General features: G+C 35.5%; 3 protein-coding genes and 1 long non-coding RNA gene across 10 annotated transcripts; 3 read left to right on the top strand and 1 right to left on the bottom strand.

The window, feature by feature from the left end:
* The first annotated feature begins 534 nt into the window (after window positions 1–534).
* Window positions 535–7,204, top strand: LOC8284198 (tRNA wybutosine-synthesizing protein 2/3/4). Of its 7 annotated transcripts, XM_015718766.3 has the most exons (10): window positions 535–1,377; window positions 1,724–2,141; window positions 2,759–3,395; window positions 3,483–3,919; window positions 4,094–4,223; window positions 4,712–4,947; window positions 5,246–5,381; window positions 5,902–5,978; window positions 6,329–6,435; window positions 6,536–7,204. In XM_015718766.3, the coding sequence occupies exons 1-10, from the start codon at window positions 648–650 to the stop codon at window positions 6,652–6,654; spliced, it is 3,027 nt and encodes a 1,008-aa protein (XP_015574252.1). In that variant the 5' UTR covers window positions 535–647; the 3' UTR covers window positions 6,655–7,204. The 7 variants fall into 7 exon arrangements, 5 of the variants coding, with proteins under 5 accessions (XP_015574252.1, XP_015574251.1, XP_015574248.1 ...); XR_001535185.3 differs by having other exon boundaries at window positions 2,759–3,919; window positions 6,312–6,435; window positions 6,539–7,204; XR_001535186.2 differs by having other exon boundaries at window positions 2,759–3,919; window positions 6,312–6,435.
* Window positions 7,205–10,345: 3,141 nt separating this feature from the next.
* LOC8284199 (peroxidase 42) lies at window positions 10,346–12,384 on the top strand. The gene is made up of 4 exons (XM_048373715.1): window positions 10,346–10,685; window positions 10,782–10,970; window positions 11,303–11,468; window positions 11,569–12,384. The coding sequence occupies exons 1-4, from the start codon at window positions 10,452–10,454 to the stop codon at window positions 11,976–11,978; spliced, it is 999 nt and encodes a 332-aa protein (XP_048229672.1). The 5' UTR covers window positions 10,346–10,451; the 3' UTR covers window positions 11,979–12,384.
* A 1,204-nt stretch (window positions 12,385–13,588) lies between these two features.
* LOC8284200 lies at window positions 13,589–17,746 on the bottom strand. Its single transcript, XM_002518437.4, has 6 exons — window positions 17,247–17,746; window positions 15,817–16,680; window positions 15,431–15,621; window positions 14,849–15,055; window positions 14,591–14,651; window positions 13,589–14,329 (listed from the first exon to the last, which is right to left on the bottom strand). The coding sequence occupies exons 1-6, from the start codon at window positions 17,466–17,468 to the stop codon at window positions 13,733–13,735; spliced, it is 2,142 nt and encodes a 713-aa protein (XP_002518483.1). The 5' UTR covers window positions 17,469–17,746; the 3' UTR covers window positions 13,589–13,732.
* On the top strand, window positions 14,292–15,385 carry LOC125370065. The gene is made up of 2 exons (XR_007215745.1): window positions 14,292–14,430; window positions 14,537–15,385. It is a non-coding gene; the product is annotated as an uncharacterized LOC125370065 (long non-coding RNA).
* Window positions 17,747–17,847: the final 101 nt, after the last annotated feature.

Genomic DNA, 17,847 nt, shown 5'->3' with positions numbered 1-17,847 from the left:
TATTTTATATTTAATATATTTAAATAATTATATTTATTTGAAATATATAAAATCTATTTATAAATTTAAAATTTATATATTTTAAATAATATAAAAACTATTTTAAAATGTTACATATATTTGTATAAAATTAATTATAATTAAATTAAAATCTAATAAAATAAATAATTTTTTTAAATTAATTTCAAATTAGTTTTTATAGATATTATAATTATTATTTATGTATTTTATATATTTTTTAAATAAAATAAATTTTTAATAAATTTTAACTAAACATAATAAAAATTTTATATATTTATTTAGAAGAATTAATAAAAATTTATTTTTAATTTTTAAAAAGGGTGAATATTTTGTATAAAAAATAAGAGTAATAGATACATTAAGAATAAATTAGCTACTTTGATTTTTATTAGATAATTTGTGAGTAGTAATTATGATTGGCGAAATAGAGGTAACTTTTTAAAAATTATTAATATGATGGTGATTTAAATATTTAAATATTCAGTTTATCCGTTAATGACTGATCTTATGAAATCCCACTTTTAAGCCCATAGGCTATATCAGAATTAAACCCTTCTTCTCCTTTCTCCTACTCTCTGCATTAGGGTTTTTCATTTTACTCTCTCGGAACAGGGAAAAAGAAAAGGATGGAGTTTCTAAAGAGAAAAGAAGCAACTTTATCTTCATTAAAAACAGACAAATCACCAAAAGGAACAATAGACACACCCATTATCCCACTTCTCAATTCTCTCAATTCCCATCATTCTTACTTCACTACCAGTTCTTGCTCGGGTCGAATCTCAATTCTCGCCCAACCCAAACCCATACCAACCCACCTAACACCCAATAAAAAGAAGGCACGTGGTGGGTCCTGGCTATTTATATCTCATGATCCAGCAAAATCCGACTCCGTTCTCTCTCTCCTTTTCCCTTGTAAGTCAGTGACTGAATCATCTGATTTGGTGTTTCGGTTCGAACCGTTGATTATCGCGGTTGAATGTTTAGACATTGAATCTGCACAGTTTTTAGTTTCTCTAGCTATATCATCTGGGTTTAGAGAATCAGGGATTACTAGTGCCAATAAGAAGAGAGTTATTGTGGGTATTAGGTGTTCCATAAGAATGGAAGTGCCACTTGGTGATACTGATGATGTTCTCGTGTCGCCTGAATATGTTAGATTTCTTGTGGAGATTGCTAATGAGAAAATGGAAGCTAATAGAAATAGAACTCAAGGTTTTTTAAGTGCTTTAGTTGAAAATGGGTTTGTAGGGCCCACCAGGTCGTTTTCGGAGAATGGTGATCTTGATAATGACGGTGATGATGATATTCAAGATGAGGACTTGGTGTTAGAGAGAGCAAATGGGGGTGCCCAAACTGGTAAGTTTGTTGATCATGCAGTTTTTGGATTGTTCTGTGATGAATAAAGAAGGAGAATGATTATTTATGGTGTTGATTGCTTTCACTAGGTTTTGGTTAAGATATTGAACAAAAGCATGTGAGATAACAAACTAATTGTTATTTAGAATTGTAATTCAGGTCATCAATTGGTTCCCTATATTGATAAGGCATGTAAACATGTGATGTTAGTGCTGCTTGGAAATGTTTGAGAATCCTTACTTTTGTCACATTGTGTATGAGCATGGCTAGTCTGCAAGTGCCTATTACAAACTAATATATGTTTGGTTGCAGGAAACCTTTCCTGTTGATGTGACACAAGTTTTAGTCTTTGAATCCTTGACAGGACGAGTAGGAGTATCTGGTTTCACTTTATCTAATGGTCAAATGGTAATTTCTGGTGAACCTTTGGAAAAACTTTTCCTTTGGGGTCACTCTGCTTGCGTATTGGATAATAATAAGAGCAAGAATATTCTTGTATTTGGTGGTTTTGGAGGCATGGGAAGACATGCACGGAGAAATGATACTTTGCTGCTTGATCCCATAAATGGCACGTTAAAGACAATTGATGCAGTGGGTGCACCATCTCCACGATTGGGTCATACAGCTTCTTTGGTTGGTGACTTATTATTTGTTATTGGAGGCAGGTCTGGTCCCTTGGACATTCTGGGTGATGTATGGATTCTAAATACTGCCAGTAAGGAATGGAGGTTAGCAGAGTGCACTGGCAGTTATTTCTCTCCTAGGTAATGCCTTGAGAATAGTCATATGACTCATATCTAGGCGTGAGCAAAATTGCAAAAAACCAAATGAATCTGATCGTCACATGACTTGTAATTCTATTCTGTTCGGTTTCTTTTTTTTATATACATTTGGTCTATTCAGTTTTATGTTCAGAAAAATTTCAGTTAACTGAAATAACAGAAATCTTAATTATTCATTAGTAAAAATATTAAATATATTATAGAATTTTATTTTAATCTTTTAAAATGCATGTAATTTGGTCTTTTGGGTTTAGCCTCTTATTCTGTTCAATGCGGTTCATATTTACATGTAATTTGGTTTATTTGGTAAGAGCAAATGCTCATCCCAACAGTCATATCTCTACTATATATTCAACTTTTGATCTTTTTGTTGTGTCTATTTGAACAAATGACACAGTTATTCTATAAAAAATTTTGAAATTAAAACACCAAACGGCAATTGGAAGCAGAGTGATATCCTTTTTGGTGCCAAAAGCTTTTTCACCGGCATTTCTCATCTCTAAAAATCTTGCTAATGATTCCTTAGATTCTAGTGTCAAGCGTTTTCCCTTGAAAACAGTCTAGTTTAATTTCTTCATTTCCTTTATGGTGTTACATAGGCATCGGCACGCAGCTGCAGTTGTTGGCTCAAGCATATATGTATATGGTGGTCTTGACAATGAGACAAGTTCTTCATCCTTGTATGTTTTGAACACTGAAAGCCTGCAGTGGAAAGAGGTATTGGTTGGTGGGGAACAGCCATGTGCCCGTCATTCTCACTCAATGGTGGCATACGGGTCTAAGTTGTTCATGTTTGGAGGGTACAATGGAGAGAAAGCTCTGGGAGATTTATACAGTTTTGACATTCAAACACATATGTGGAAAAAAGAAAATACATCTGGTGGAAGCCCACATCCAAGATTCTCCCACTCATTGTTTGTCTATAATCATTTTCTCGGACTTATTGGGGGCTGTCCCGTCAGACAAAATTCCCAAGAGTTGTCATTACTCAATCTACAAAACTGTAAATGGAATCATGTGGCAATTGATTATATCGGCAAGGAATTGCTTGTACGCAGTACAGCCAATGTTGTGGGTGATGAACTTGTGATGATTGGCGGTGGGGCAGCTTGCTATGCCTTTGGAACAAAGTTCAGTGAGCCACTAAAAATCAGCTTGCTTCCATTGATGTCTTTAGAAGACAAAACTATGCCATTACAATTTGGAGAAAAACATGGGACTGATCAGTATAACGGAGTAAGTGGAGAAAATAATGATAACATTCGAGGTTCCCAAGTTGGAAATGCTGAACCTGCAACTTATAATTATAGCTTTAATTTGCAGGCTGAGCAGAGTCAGTTGGCTACTTCGCATTGGATACTACAACTTGAAAAGAAGTATGCAAAATTAGGGAAGGACATGCTGAAGAAATTTCATTGGTTAGATCTCACGAGGAAGGTTCATTCTCAAAAGGATGGATTGCATGTTTGTTTCCCTATCACTGAAAAATTCTATGAAGTGTTCTCCAAAAGGCAGCATAAGTGTGGAGATGTAGCTGAAGGGCAGAATAAAAATAGAGGTGAAATGGTTTTATTAAATGAGGTCTCATGCTCAACAACCTTGAATCTCTTGAAGCACTATGGTGCCACTCTGCTGGCAGATGAGATTGTTGAAGCTAGAAGAACCTCTAAATCACCATTGCAGTTGATGAAAGAAGCGGTAGCCTCTTTGATCAAACATAAAGGCCTATCAACAGAATTATTAGAGCAGCTACCAACTAGGTTAGTTTCTTGGAACTTGGCTTTTTTTCTTTTTTTTCTTACTTTTTTGGCAAGCTCCAAATTTTTGACTTGATGATGTGAAATACAATATTCATTCAGCAATATGCTGACTTTCTTTGTGGATGCAATGCCCACATAGTTTGGTGTGTGATTTAAGCTTTTCTATACTGTCAGGTGGGAGCGCCTCGGGAATATTGTTGTACTTCCAGTAACATCGTTCAAGGATCCATCTTGGGACTTAATTGGGGAGGAGCTCTGGCCTGCTATTGCTAGATCCCTTAACTCTCAGCGTCTAGCTCGGAATGTAAGTTATATGCATCAACAATTACTTGTAGGTTGCTTGTTTATTATTTATTTGTATAGCTCTTTTATTTTGTGTACATTTTTAACATTTTGAGCTTGACATTAATAACCCCTAAGGGTTCACTCTTTGTAGTGATTGGATATTATTTTGGATAGGCGTGTGCTTCACTGAATTGCAGATGAAAACATATTACTAGATACCTTGTAGGAAGTATCATGCAGAAATATTCTACCATGTAGGAAGTAGATTGTTGTGTCTATTTCAGTAAGTTTAGATGTTTCTTATCATCTTATTTTCATTTATCTTAAGTTCATTATGGTATGCTATTGGCATCTTGTATCGTGAATAGGTATGTGGTGTACTGGCAGTGTATGTTGTAGAAAGTATCTTGAATTTCAGTTGTGTAAGTGTAAGACTTTATTTTGCTAACAGAAGATCAAATCTATGCTTTCTTAGACATTCACTTATAATATTTGGTGGTATTTCAGGGCCGAGTTGCACCAACTGGAACAAGGGATAGTACTTTAGAGATGCTGGTGGGAGATAATGGCTGGGTTGATCACCGAGAAAATGGGATTCTCTATTCTTTTGATGTTACCAAGTGCATGTTTTCCTGGGGTAATCTTTCTGAGAAGATTCGCATGGCCCATTTGGACTGTAAAGATGAGGTTATAGTGGATTTATTTGCTGGAATTGGATATTTTGTACTGCCATTTCTTGTTAGGTATGTTGTGAGTATTACTTTGTCGGTTCTTCTCCTATATTGCCTAAATCTTCAACAGTTTTAGGACTGGTTATTTTTAAGAACTTGGGGTTGGAGTGGGACGGGGTGGGGGTGTTATCTTTGTTTTTTTTTTTTTTGATAGCGATACCCTTGAAGTTTAACCTAGTGAATGGGAATTTTCATGACATGATACATTGCCCTACAAGTGAATACATTGCTCAATCATTCTCGTTGTTAATTAAACTGTGCATACTTGTATAACTTACTTGTCACTAATTTAACTTTATTTGTGGATTAGGGCCAATGCGAAACTGGTTTATGCTTGTGAATGGAATCCCCATGCTGTTGAGGCTCTCAAACGCAATCTTGAAGCAAATTCTGTTTCTGATCAGTGTGTTGTACTTGAAGGCGATAATCGATTGATTGCTCCTAGAGTATGCATCCTTTAAAATTTTATTTGTTTGTTAACCATTGGTTTTCTCCCTTATTTTATTGATGTTCTAGTTGCTTGTTGCTTGTTTGCCCATCTCCTCTCCTATGCCAAATTCTTTTGTGCACAATGTGACAATAGCGAATAAAGTAGTTCTGGAGAGCCTGCATTCATATTCTACTGATTGTGAGCTGTGACAGAATTGCTTATATATTTGGAAGGGTTTCAGGCTTCATGATTTTCATGAAATTTTTCATTATCTTTCAATTATTTGGATTTGGTCATTTTACAATACTGTTTTTGGAAGTGCTTTTTTCTTAGATATGTCTGCTGCTTTGATATCATGTTCACTTGGTCTGTTTAGTTCATCCCTGATGCCCCTGGGATTTATGTGTTGATGCATGGACCCAATGTCCGGTCTATTGGAGTTTAACAGTTTGATATGCTGACTAATTGACTTCAAAAGTACGATTGACACTTAAATGATGTATTTGATGTAATGTAACTAGATTGCTTTATTACAGGGAGTTGCTGATCGGGTTTGTCTTGGTCTTCTTCCATCAAGTGAGGGCAGTTGGGTAACTGCTGTTAGAGCGTTAAGGTAAGTTGTCGCATTGAAACATATATGAATATTGTAGTATTCTTGGATAGATATAGCTCATCAAATTGACACTTGGAAGTGGAAATCAAACTCGAAAAATAAATGTCACTCCTCAAACATGAATTTATCAGAATTGACTCGTGACATTCTAGATGTCTTTGACATCTATTTGCAATTGTTCTATCGAGATTATTTTGATAATATGCAATGGTTTTCTTATGCAATAGTAACTTTTATTAACTAATAGGTTTTGGAATCAAGATGTATGCCCTATTGCTTGTATTTCTTTTTGGTCCTCTCTATCTCCATCTCTTCTGCTTTCTCTTATTTTAGTTGTGGTGCTACTCCAGGAGTGAGGGGGGGGTGCTGCATGTGCATGGGAATGTGAAGGACTCAGAGGAGGGCTCATGGACTGAACATGTTATGAGATCAATAGATGAAATTGCAAGATCAGAAGGTATAGTCTATTTGACTTGTGGGTAATATGTAGGCAGACTTCTCTCTCGTTTCAGATGAGGTAATGCTGAGGGTATCTGAGCTTGTGTTGCATTCTTTAGCAGGTCATTGTTGGGAGGTCTCGATAGAACATGTGGAGAGGGTAAAATGGTATGCCCCACATATACGCCACCTTGTAGCAGACGTTAGGTGCAGACAGATTCTAAAAGATAACAGTTGAGACACTGTTTAGTTAAAGGTAGCAGATTATGCGTACCCTTGTTAGTGAAAATATCAAGGATGTGGCAGGACCTTGAGGATGTCTCATGGTAAGCTCCATGCTGATGCACCTTTCTGGTGGCACTTCATTGCAAAATGCTGCAGGTAAAACCCACAATTTCATTCAAGAAATGCTAAAGAGACGGATGGATGAAAATCGGATTGTTGTACCTTCCACATTGATGACACAATTTGAGTTTCTTGCCCGTGTTGGTTTCCGTAGTTGAACTTTACGTGAGGTGTGGTACCCAAATGCTACTTAATACCATCTCCTTAATGCTTATAGGACTAGGTTGGTGGAGCACGCATGCACATCATTACCTGCATTTCTGGAAATGATGTGCGAGTGATGGCCATTGGTCAGTTGAGCTTGGATTAGAGTTGAGCAGTTAAGATAATGCATGAAGGTGCTGTTATAAGAACCAAGGTACCTATCTATATATTTTGGTTCCATTATAAATCACTGCTTAAGAGTTTCGGTTTATAAAATAACAAGTACCCTTTTGAAATCATGCTAGAAAAGTTGTCCAACTACAAATATCAATAATACGGAATATCCTTGCTATAAATCACTTTTCAGTAGGAAATATTGCCCATTCAGATCCAGTTATCCATCCCCATCACTGATCATCTAGGAATATAATCTTAAGTATGAAAAACTTGGGGTTATATAAGTAGAGGGTCCATATTTTACGGGTTGCCAGCATTCTGATGATGTGTAGAAGAGGAACTACTCGAAGTTGTGTCCTCCGTAATTACCAAGTTAACATGTTTATTTATTACTATGTTAAACCCTGCTGGTGGAATGCCGTGACACTGGCGTAACTCAGTGAAACTATTCATGGCTCTGCCAAGTGGTACATTGCATGAGGACTCATAGCATTTGATAAGGACCTGACGGGGTTACATTTCATTTGTTTTAAAGCTTGCCTTCAGTATGAAATGCACCCTCTGTCACATTTTTGTGGATCTCTAGACAATGTTCATGATTCTTGCATACTAGGATCACCATACAAATAAAGAAATACAGAAATCAAAGTCCTCTCCTCTTTAGAGAATCTTTAATAAAGAAGAGAAGGACTGCTGAATATTGACCGTTTCCAGAAGCCAATCTGATTAATTAATATCACCTCATTTTCGAGAATGATGAACTCAGGTTGGTTAAGATGTAACCATGGTGGAGAGGGAGGGCAAAGAGGATAAGGTAGAGCAAATTGAAATCACTGTCAAGCACTCGTGAAGTCACCACCCTTTGTTGCATTGAACTGTCGGTGGCTATTTTGGCTTTAGCCATTTAGCTTGGCTTCAGCTGTTTTCGTTCCCTCTTTATTTAGTTTACATATGGCAAGATGCTCCATTATTCTTTTACACTCGGTACCTGTAAATCACTGAAATCAGTGAAAATAAATCACATATATTTCTTCAAGCCTTCACTTTAGATCTATACCTTGAAATTAGTTTCAATTCTAATAATGATTTAGGATTATCTTCCATGAGCTTTAAATTTTAATACAAAATCAGTGTAGTGTGAGCATTCTATATTTACTGATAGATAAGAAAGCCAATACTTCAACACACAATTACGTCTGTCTCTAAAATTATAGGAACAAGGGTCTTACATGGAAAGTGCAAAGGAGTTGAGCTTCCACAACTCCCAAGCCACACCTCTAGCTCTCCTAAGTTGCTTCTCAGCTTGGCCAAACTTTAATTTCAAATCATTCAATTCAAAAACTCTATTATCTTTTTCTTTTTCTAAAGAATAATAAACAATCATTTTCCTTCCATTACATCATTTTGTTTTTTATACTCTGGATATCATAATTTATACTTAGACTGGGACCCAGAAGGAGCATTCTTTTACTGATATAGGAAATATCCCATTTATGTTGCTGCGTATATCATTATCATATCTACTGCTTCTTCTTTCATTTTTGTTGACAAATAGATTTTGTCACTGTCAAAATTGTGGTCTCTTTCTTCTAAATTCAGAAAATACCCTCAATGATGCCCTCTTTGCTTCTATAATTGGTGAAAGTGTGCTGTCTCCCTTCATCAGCAACTTACCCTAATAATCCCCATCTTAGATTTATTAGTGAATTCTAACTTCTTATGGAAGTTGTAATATATAATATGCAATCAGTGACATTATTAACATTGATATTTATAATGCAGCTTAGAATTCTACTTCTACCCCACTTTGAAAGTGAAAGGTAATTTGACATATTTTGCTTTTGTTAATTTTGTGTTTTCCTGGTGTCCTTTTGCTAGGAGATCAGCATATGAATATCATAAACAAACTCAATTATGCTAACAAAAAATGATCATATTACAAGAATTCAAATCTCTGCTGAAATTTCATTACCTGAATTATCAAAGAATAATATCAATTTAATATAGTTTAATTGGTACTGGATTTGGGAACCGTGGAAAAGAAGAAATAGCAAAAACAGTAGGCATGCAAGTCTCAGTCTCTTATTAGTCTGATTAAATATCAGTTAATTTATCTAAGATGGCTTTATTAATATTATTCATTGCGTACAAATTGGAATCTTGGCATGCATGACATCGAGATCTCAATTCCATCAAATTATTGACAAATTACAAGATAAACAATTGATTGTTTATATTCAGAGACTTAGTCTTAGGTTTTCAATGACCATTGTAAACTAGTTTAAGTAATTGGTAATTACAATTTACGTCGAGGATTTATTCTGTAATTTAAAAATTTAATCACATAAATGAAATCAAACGGTCCGCAACTGCTTTTGGAATTTTCTGCTAAGTTCATTACTCATAAGTTCCAAAATTTCCTAAACAAGAAGATAACATCCATCCTTGCTAAGTGATACATTCAAGTAATTTACATTTAAAAAATTAAAATTGACATATATTGTTTAGATGTTACATAAAATAAAGAGAATAATATTTTTTTTTAAATTGAAGAAAGTACAAAAGAATGTGTAATTTTTCACTTTTTAAATTTAAATGATTTTATGTAAACATATATGTTCTACATTGTTAGTGATTTTTAATATATGTATTAAATTAATTGAGTTATCGATATTTTTTTTCTATTACTCGTCATTTTTAACGAAATTAGCTAATATTATAATGAGTTGAATAAGACCAGTATTATCTGTTGTTGTTGTCAAGTTAGCGCTATATTAGTATAAATTGAATATATACATAATAGAAATTGATAATAGTGTGAATTATATATTATTTATATTAAATCTATATCGTCCCAGTCAGGATCCTTACAGGTCTCAAAATACTTTTTTAAAAGTCTTAACATAATTACATATTTAAAGATATTCTTACCATCTCATCTACATATTTTTTGGTCATATTATTTATATTTAAGAAATATATTCAAAATTACAAAAATTTAGAATAACATATATGCTTTTTGTATTTAATTTCCTTAAATTTTATAATTGTTTTGTATATCAATTATTTACGGATTGAATGTAATACACTTGGATAAAATAAGAAAGAAAAATCTAAAAGGAATCTTGAAATGTGATTAGCAGTAATTGCAGCATGGGTTACCAAGTGTCAAGAAATTAAATTAAAAAAAAAAAAAAAAAAAAAAGCAAGAGAGTCCATCTCCATAAACCAGAACTTTAAGTCTATTCACTACTTGCAATTAATTTATTTTACAACTTATACTTCTTTTCATTATATAAAGAACTATCCAAGAGAGATCCAATACAAGGTCAGTGACCTTTTAGTGAGAGTGCAGAGTGGAAAGAGAAAATGGCTGCCAAAGCTCTCTTCTTCTTTGCTTTGTTGTTCTTCTCAGCTGTGTCTTTTAGGCCAGCTTTTGCAGAGGAAAATGAGGAAGACCCAGGTCTTGTTATGAACTTTTACAAGGACACTTGTCCTCAAGCTGAAGACGTTATAAAGGAACAAGTTAGACTTCTTTACAAGAGACACAAGAACACTGCATTTTCATGGCTGAGAAACATCTTCCATGACTGTGCTGTTGAAGTAAACCTCTCCCTTTTTTCTTTTATCGCTGTTTCTTTCTTTTCCTTTTAAGTCTTCTTCGTTCGTTCCTGATGTATGTTTTGCATGGTACTCTAGTCATGTGATGCTTCACTGCTGCTGGACTCGACGAGGAGGACCTTGTCTGAGAAGGAGACTGACAGGAGCTTTGGTTTAAGGAACTTTAGGTACCTCGACACCATCAAAGAAGCTGTAGAAAGAGAATGTCCCGGAGTTGTTTCCTGTGCGGATATCCTTGTGTTGTCTGCTAGAGAGGGCATTGTCTCGGTACCTTCTTTGCTCTTTAACTTTATCTTAATTCTCTAATGGATTTACTTCTTAATACTAGATCTAGAACTTGCTCACCCCCAACTGTAATTAATTTGTTGTCTCCACTTTCAGTAAGGTTCTGTTTTAGCCTTGTAGGTGTTTCTGACAGAGATTTGTACCGAGTTTGAGACACATCAATTCTGGCAAAATATTTACTCTTCTTTTCAATGAAAAATGACTGGAACTATATGATTTTGACTGTTTTACCATCTTATCTACTGTAATGATGTTGATGTTTGAATATTATCTGCTCTTCAGGCTTGAACATAACCTGAATTTCTTGTTTGCAGCTAGGAGGTCCTTACATCCCTCTAAAAACTGGAAGAAGAGATGGAAGAAAGAGCAGAGCAGATGTTCTTGAGCAATACCTCCCAGACCACAATGAGAGCATCTCTGTCGTTCTTGAGAGGTTTTCTGCCATGGGTATTGACACACCAGGAGTCGTTGCCTTGCTAGGTACAGTTCATAACTTCATATAACCCACTTATTTCACATGCAAATAGACAACAATGAACTAGCTCAATATAAGAGATTAAAAATCTTTTTTGTCTAACAGGAGCTCATAGTGTGGGTAGAACTCACTGTGTGAAGCTGGTGCACCGTCTCTACCCAGAGGTTGATCCAGTTCTAAACCCTAACCATGTTGAGCACATGCTCTACAAGTGCCCTGATGCAATCCCAGACCCTAAAGCAGTGCAATATGTCAGAAATGACCGTGGCACACCCATGATTCTTGACAATAACTACTACAGAAATATATTGGACAACAAGGGCTTGTTGATAGTTGATCACCAACTAGCTACAGACAAGAGGACAAAGCCTTATGTCAAGAAAATGGCCAAGAGCCAGGAGTATTTCTTTAAGGAATTTTCTAGGGCTATCACCATTCTTTCTGAGAACAACCCGCTCACTGGTACTAAAGGTGAGATCAGAAAGCAGTGCAATGTTGCTAACAAGCACCACTAGAAGCTTTAATTACTTGTCTAGCTCTCAACTTCTCTTCCTTCTCCATTTGAAGAAGAAAAAGGGTGAGATTTGAAGAATAATATGCCTTTTCTAGATGGGCTTGCTTTGGAATTGAGCACTTGTTAGTACTAGTGAGTGATGAATGTTTGATTACTTTGCAGTGTTTCTAGCCTAACTAGAATTTGCTTCTCTTGCTTTGATGTTGGCGATGGTAGTGGGAGAGAATGTTGAATTGTATGTATGTATGGTTGTATGCAAGGATGGATGGTGTATGTATGGTGCATGTATTACAACGATGATATGATTCATGCCTTCAAGCTTCTTTCTCATCATGATGTCATCATGATGCCTGCATGTATGATGTTTAAGATAAATGAAAGATATAAGGGCCATATTTAGATAAAAATGTATTTTTAAGCTCTTAATCTTTCAGTTTTATTTCATTTACCTCTTTAATTTTTATTCTATTTTACTAAATTCTTTTATTTAACTTTTTAATACTCCAATAATCCTTAATAAAAATAAAAATAAATATATAAAGAGTTAATAAAAAAAATAAAGATTTTAGATAAAATATGTATAAAAAGTTTTTAATTCAATTAAAGAAAAAAAGTAAAGGCCAAACTTGATAAATTAAGAATTTAAAGATTTAATAGAATAGATCTAAAAAGTTAAAATGGTTAATAATTGATTTTGCCTCTTATATATTGGAAGAAGCTAAATGACAATGATATTTAAACAGGATAAACTAATAAATGAGATGAGACAAGAGCAAGGACAAACATTTAAAGGGCACGTATTTATTTATTAATATAAAATCTTGAGCTATTGGATCAACGCTATCACCAAATTATTACAAGATCTCACGGCTGCTGTGCTCGCAGAAATTGCGGAAAGACAATAGAGAAAGGTGCAAGAAAGGGAAAGTATATAAATATATAAGATTCCCTGAGGTCCAACTATGAAAAATCATATTCATGAAGGTCTATGCTCTAAATTTTATACAGTTTTGGTAGGTCAGAGTGATAAATAATGAAGTTGGGTGAGACAGAGACAGGGAGAATACCTAAGAGCTGTGGGCCTCATGAAGATGCTGAAGTATAGAAATGATGTCCACTACTTTATTTTCTCTTTGTTATTTTATGTGGTCTTGTGTAGTTGTTATGTTAAAGCTAAGAGGCACTAACTGGTCGAGCTTTATCAAGAATCTATCCATTTGCAGAGTTTTGGGGGTACTAAATTGCTCAAGATATGATGAGTCTGAAACTTGTTTTGTTACTAAACTCTCCAAATTGCATCTAATATCCACAATACCACCCAAGATTGTAAATTTGGCAGCAGCTCTGTTACTGCAAAATTTCCTCCAGGACAAAGAGTCTGCAAATTCTGGAAGATATCAGGGCAGCATATACCTTGTGTACGCGGACCAAGTATCCACTCGGGTTTAATTATAAATCCCAAATTGCAACACCTTGCAAAAGGAATTAGATTTGTTTATTTTTGTTAATAACAAAGTAAATGACTTGAACAAAACATGATTATCTAACTTTCATAAGATGCAGATTCATTTTGTGTGTATGGCTCAGAAATGCAATGGCCAAAGAATAACATGCCTCAGGAACCATATTTTTCACTGCATAAACTGACTGAACGTTGCACAGAACTTTAAAATTTGGAAGTAGGTGAGACCTATCTCAGCTAGGATTATTTTTCCAGGGGCGATAATATACATTTAAGACATTGCTGTCGCTACATCATTTGTAGCTTGGTAATGCCTCTTTTGGCTCTGTTCTGCTAGAACTACCATCAGAGTCGCTATCAGCTTCTTCCGAGACAGCGTCATTCTGCCAATTCCTTTCTGTCATTTTGGGAATCAAAGAGCTGCAGGGAGGATGAATGTAATAAAGGTGAGGGTATGTGGAGGTGTAGTTTGCACTGGGCGAAAAAGCTTGGTAACCATATGTAGAGGCATAAGGGTTAGGAGGAAATGCATTCGGCGCAGACCAATATACCATAGGCATGAAAGCATTTGCTGGTTGTGGTGGGAACATATGGTATGGGGTTGGATTATTGTAAGAGACATTGGTAGTAGAACTGTTAATTACTCGGTTAGGTACTTGTAGGATATTCTGTGGAGTTTGAGGTGGTATGGACTGGAATGATGCCGTTGCCTGAGTTTGAATTGATGTGTAGCCCATAAGTCCAAACTGTGCAGGAGGAGATGGGCTTGATGGTAAAGACTGATGAACTGAGGATCTTGGCAGATTGTTAGGCTTACTTATGAAGTTTGCTTGTTTCTTGCCCTTGGATCTTGCTGAAACTGTCTTCCCAGTTAATCCTGGACTGGCCTGCTGAAAAAGCAAGAAAATAGCAAAACAAGTTATTGTTCAGTGCTTAAATGAGACAGACGGCACAGAACAGCTTCCTGATACATTATGCATCAGCATGCGAAGTATTGTTAATGCTTTTTATACTATCATCTGTTATAATGATTTAGTTGTATTTAGTGTGTGCAGAATCAAATTGATTTGTTATTAACCCAGATAACTATTTGACAGCCAAAGTCCAGTTGGAAGGCAATGGATGAAAGAATACTAAAGTTGTGGCCTTACCGTATCACAAGGCACTGGATGGGAAAGAAATAATTTCTCCCCTTCAGCATCTTCATCTGTCCTGCAGTGGTAAAAATTTGTGAGTATAGCAGCACGAGTAAAAACCAAGAGAAAAATAAGAAATAGAAAGATTACTTTTCAAATATTCCCAACAGAGAAAGCTTTTTCTCACTTCCTGTCGGTTTAACAAAACCTTTTCCTACTCTATTCCTGCATTATTTAAGTCTAATTGTCCTTAAATCTTTTAGTTTCATCTACCTGTAATACTTTTGTAGCAAATCCAAGTTCCGGTATTTGGTTTCCCTTTGAACCCAGTCATCAGGAAAACCAGCCATAAACAGAAGTGTGATTCCCAAGGCCTTAAAGAAGAAGCTTCCATTGCGGATGTGGACTAGCATTGCCCTTCGGCACATAACTGGGCCAAAAGATTTTAGCTTGTTTCTTCCCATTCGCTGCCTGACATATCTGGAAAAATTGATCGCATAAATATTTTGTACATTTCAGATTTCATGGTTTTGACAATTAAGGAACAAACAATAACACTTGAAAGGTCATGATTTCATCTTAAGCTTCATTTAGATCAGCATTCAACATGCAGAAGCCAACATAGAACTATTAAAGACAGGGATGGAAAGTTTGTATGGTCTATAAAAAGCATATCTTGGGTTGTTGCAGGTCTAGGTCCCCTTCTCTGTTTTTCTCTTTCTATGCTCGAAAAACTTGCTTTATCAAAACAAAATGACTCTATTGATGCAATCAATATAACATTTTTAGTATAAATGTCGTTTCCGGATATAATATTCTCAACTGAACTTAAGAAAGCACTGTAGCTGTACTTACTCATTTTGGGGAAGATTTCTCGTTCTTCCACCATACTTGATGCACAAAAATAAGCATGATGGACAGCTAGGATCAGATGGACGCATATCCTTCTCTTCTTCAAGTATTTGAACAGGACATAATATTGGGTTCTGCCGATTTGGAAAGAATATTTTCCTCCGGACGCCTGGATTCTCATAGAGTACATGTTCCTGTTGATCATAGATTTATTTGTTTACCATAAAGCAGAAGTTTGATTCATCAGCAAATCAATAAATTTGTTTGGACAAAGGACAGAACCAAGATAAGCACAGCGACACCAGCTCTAGTATATATGGCATTATACATACTGTTATGTATGTATGAGAAGGAAAACTAAAGACGGGTGTAAAAGTAAATTTGCTCACCCCAGGATCTTTCGGAGACACATATGGTTCCCCTTTCTTCAAAATGGTGAAATGATTGAAGTCTAATTCATGCATATCTTCACAGCCATGCCGTATACCAAGAGATGCAAAAACTATAATCTTTCTTATGGTGTGAGACTGGGCGTTTTTCACTAAAAGGGCTTCAGACTCTAATATCCTTTTTACTTCCTTTGGACAGAAAGCCACCTTCGGAGGCTTTCTGGTAGATGATATGTTTACAGGCCCTGTCTGACAAGCCTCCTCCTTAAAAACAGGATGATCAGCTGGTGTCTTTTGATATCCAATGTTCTCAGTTTCTTTATTGTCTTGTTTCTGTAAATCCCTCTTAATACGAGCTTGTTCATTATCAGACAGGATGCAGTAAGCCTCCCTATCTGCACTTGTTGCTTGGTTTATACATGGGAACGCTGGCACATCCTGTCGAACAAAGACATTCCCAAGGCTTGCTGTATGTGTTCCCTCATCAACACCTTTTTGATGCTGATGGATGTCTATTTGATCAACAGTCTCATAAGTTTCTCCATTTTTGTGGTCAAGGTGCGCATCAACTTCTTCACCGTCTTCTTCTTCATCACTATCATCTGTATCATCACAATCCGCAGCTAAATCATCATCTTTCAACTTATCAATATGCGAAAACTGAGTCTCATCCATGCTCATCCAATTAACTAATCGGTCTTCCACGTTAGCATCTTTTGGTGGATTGCATTGAGTACCAAGATTTATCTGAGATGTAAATTCACCGTTGGAAATATTTCTCTCTTCATTTGCGTTCTGAAATGTGCCTACTTTTTGTCTTTTAAACTTCTTGAGGCTTCTTTCTGTTGCATTGACACAACTATCCTGGAATTGGTCAAGCAAGGAATGATAAGTACAACTACAAGTGGTATGTTTTAAATCTCATTATCATTACAATAGTTTAGTTCAAGCTCCCATTTTTGCCAATTTACGAGATAGGTATATGAACTGACACGTAAACAAAACAATATATGGAACAGATCAACAAGGTCAGAAAGTCATTAAATAATTGAAAGCGTCAGCTGGTGGACATGTTTTATAAGTTCAAAGGTTTTACTGAAGGCCAAGTAATCTTTAATCTGAAAGACTAATATGCATAGTTCCAAAAGATTATACACTTTGAACGTGCAAAACAAAATGCTTGCAGAAGTTCTAAGGTATCATCCTGCACTAAAAAAGAATAGCATAATCAGGAGGTGATACCAGAATATACCCGGAAATGAAATGATCAAAGGTTCATGGTGAAATCAACATATCCATCAACAATAATAACTTTTGACATTGAATGGTATCAAAATAAGTAGAGACGAAGCACCAATAACACATAAAATTCAAAAAGGAAGTCAAGAAGCTGAGGGAAAAGCACAAATACGAAATGGGCAGGATCATACTTGACCATTAGCAACAAATGTTTCCTTATCTCTTCCTTGTATTTGAGCCTCAAGAACTGATATCCTCTGCATAAGTTGTGCATTTTTCTCTCTTTCCCTCTGCAACTCTGCTGACATCTCTGCAATGGCATTAATGACAGTACCTTCTCCTTTCACCTCATGCTCTATAGCACACAATGCAGAAGCATTGACCAAACTAGCACAAGGTTGGAGCTCCACCATTGATTAGTACAGCAGAAGTCCTAAACTTCAAATAGACTAGAACCAATAATCAAATAAAGAAAATGGCAGATACCCACTGATCGAAATTATTAAAAAAGAATGAACCTTTGAAATCAAAACTATATGTTGAATTGTTTATCAATGTGGAAAGAGCCTAAATATGTTAAAAGCTAGAGATACTGATTGAACGCATTCATACGTTGAAGCAAATTACATAAAAGAATAAAAGAATGAAAACAAGAGAAATAGTTCATGAGACACCACCAAGAAGAGAATTAAAAGGGAGAGTCTTTTTGGGTTTTCAATTTCAGTTTCAGTTTTGTAAAAGCAAAAGAGAAGGGCGAGGAGTGAGGCATGCAATCCCACGTGCATACAGTCA

The sequence above is a fragment of the Ricinus communis genome, chromosome 5 (assembly GCF_019578655.1).
Source record: "Ricinus communis isolate WT05 ecotype wild-type chromosome 5, ASM1957865v1, whole genome shotgun sequence".
Taxonomy (NCBI): Eukaryota; Viridiplantae; Streptophyta; class Magnoliopsida; order Malpighiales; family Euphorbiaceae; genus Ricinus; species Ricinus communis.
This window is presented reverse-complemented; position numbering and strand designations above follow the sequence as displayed.

Excerpts from the sequence above, each read along its gene's own strand:
- LOC8284200 (XM_002518437.4), bottom strand. The coding sequence starts at position 17,468 with ATGGTGGAGCTCCAACCTTGTGCTAGTTTGGTCAATGCTTCTGCATTG. Across the intron at positions 15,056-15,430 it reads AGAAATCTTCCCCAAAATGA|ATATGTCAGGCAGCGAATGG; the intron begins GTAAGTACAGCT and ends CAATTTTTCCAG. Across the intron at positions 14,330-14,590 it reads ATCCAGTGCCTTGTGATACG|CAGGCCAGTCCAGGATTAAC; the intron begins GTAAGGCCACAA and ends TTGCTTTTTCAG.
- LOC8284199 (XM_048373715.1), top strand. The coding sequence starts at position 10,452 with ATGGCTGCCAAAGCTCTCTTCTTCTTTGCTTTGTTGTTCTTCTCAGCT. Across the intron at positions 10,686-10,781 it reads TCCATGACTGTGCTGTTGAA|TCATGTGATGCTTCACTGCT; the intron begins GTAAACCTCTCC and ends ATGGTACTCTAG. Across the intron at positions 11,469-11,568 it reads AGGAGTCGTTGCCTTGCTAG|GAGCTCATAGTGTGGGTAGA; the intron begins GTACAGTTCATA and ends TTTGTCTAACAG.
- LOC8284198 (XM_015718762.3), top strand. The coding sequence starts at position 648 with ATGGAGTTTCTAAAGAGAAAAGAAGCAACTTTATCTTCATTAAAAACA. Across the intron at positions 3,920-4,093 it reads TTAGAGCAGCTACCAACTAG|GTGGGAGCGCCTCGGGAATA; the intron begins GTTAGTTTCTTG and ends CTATACTGTCAG. Across the intron at positions 6,436-6,535 it reads TGAAATTGCAAGATCAGAAG|CAGGTCATTGTTGGGAGGTC; the intron begins GTATAGTCTATT and ends TGCATTCTTTAG.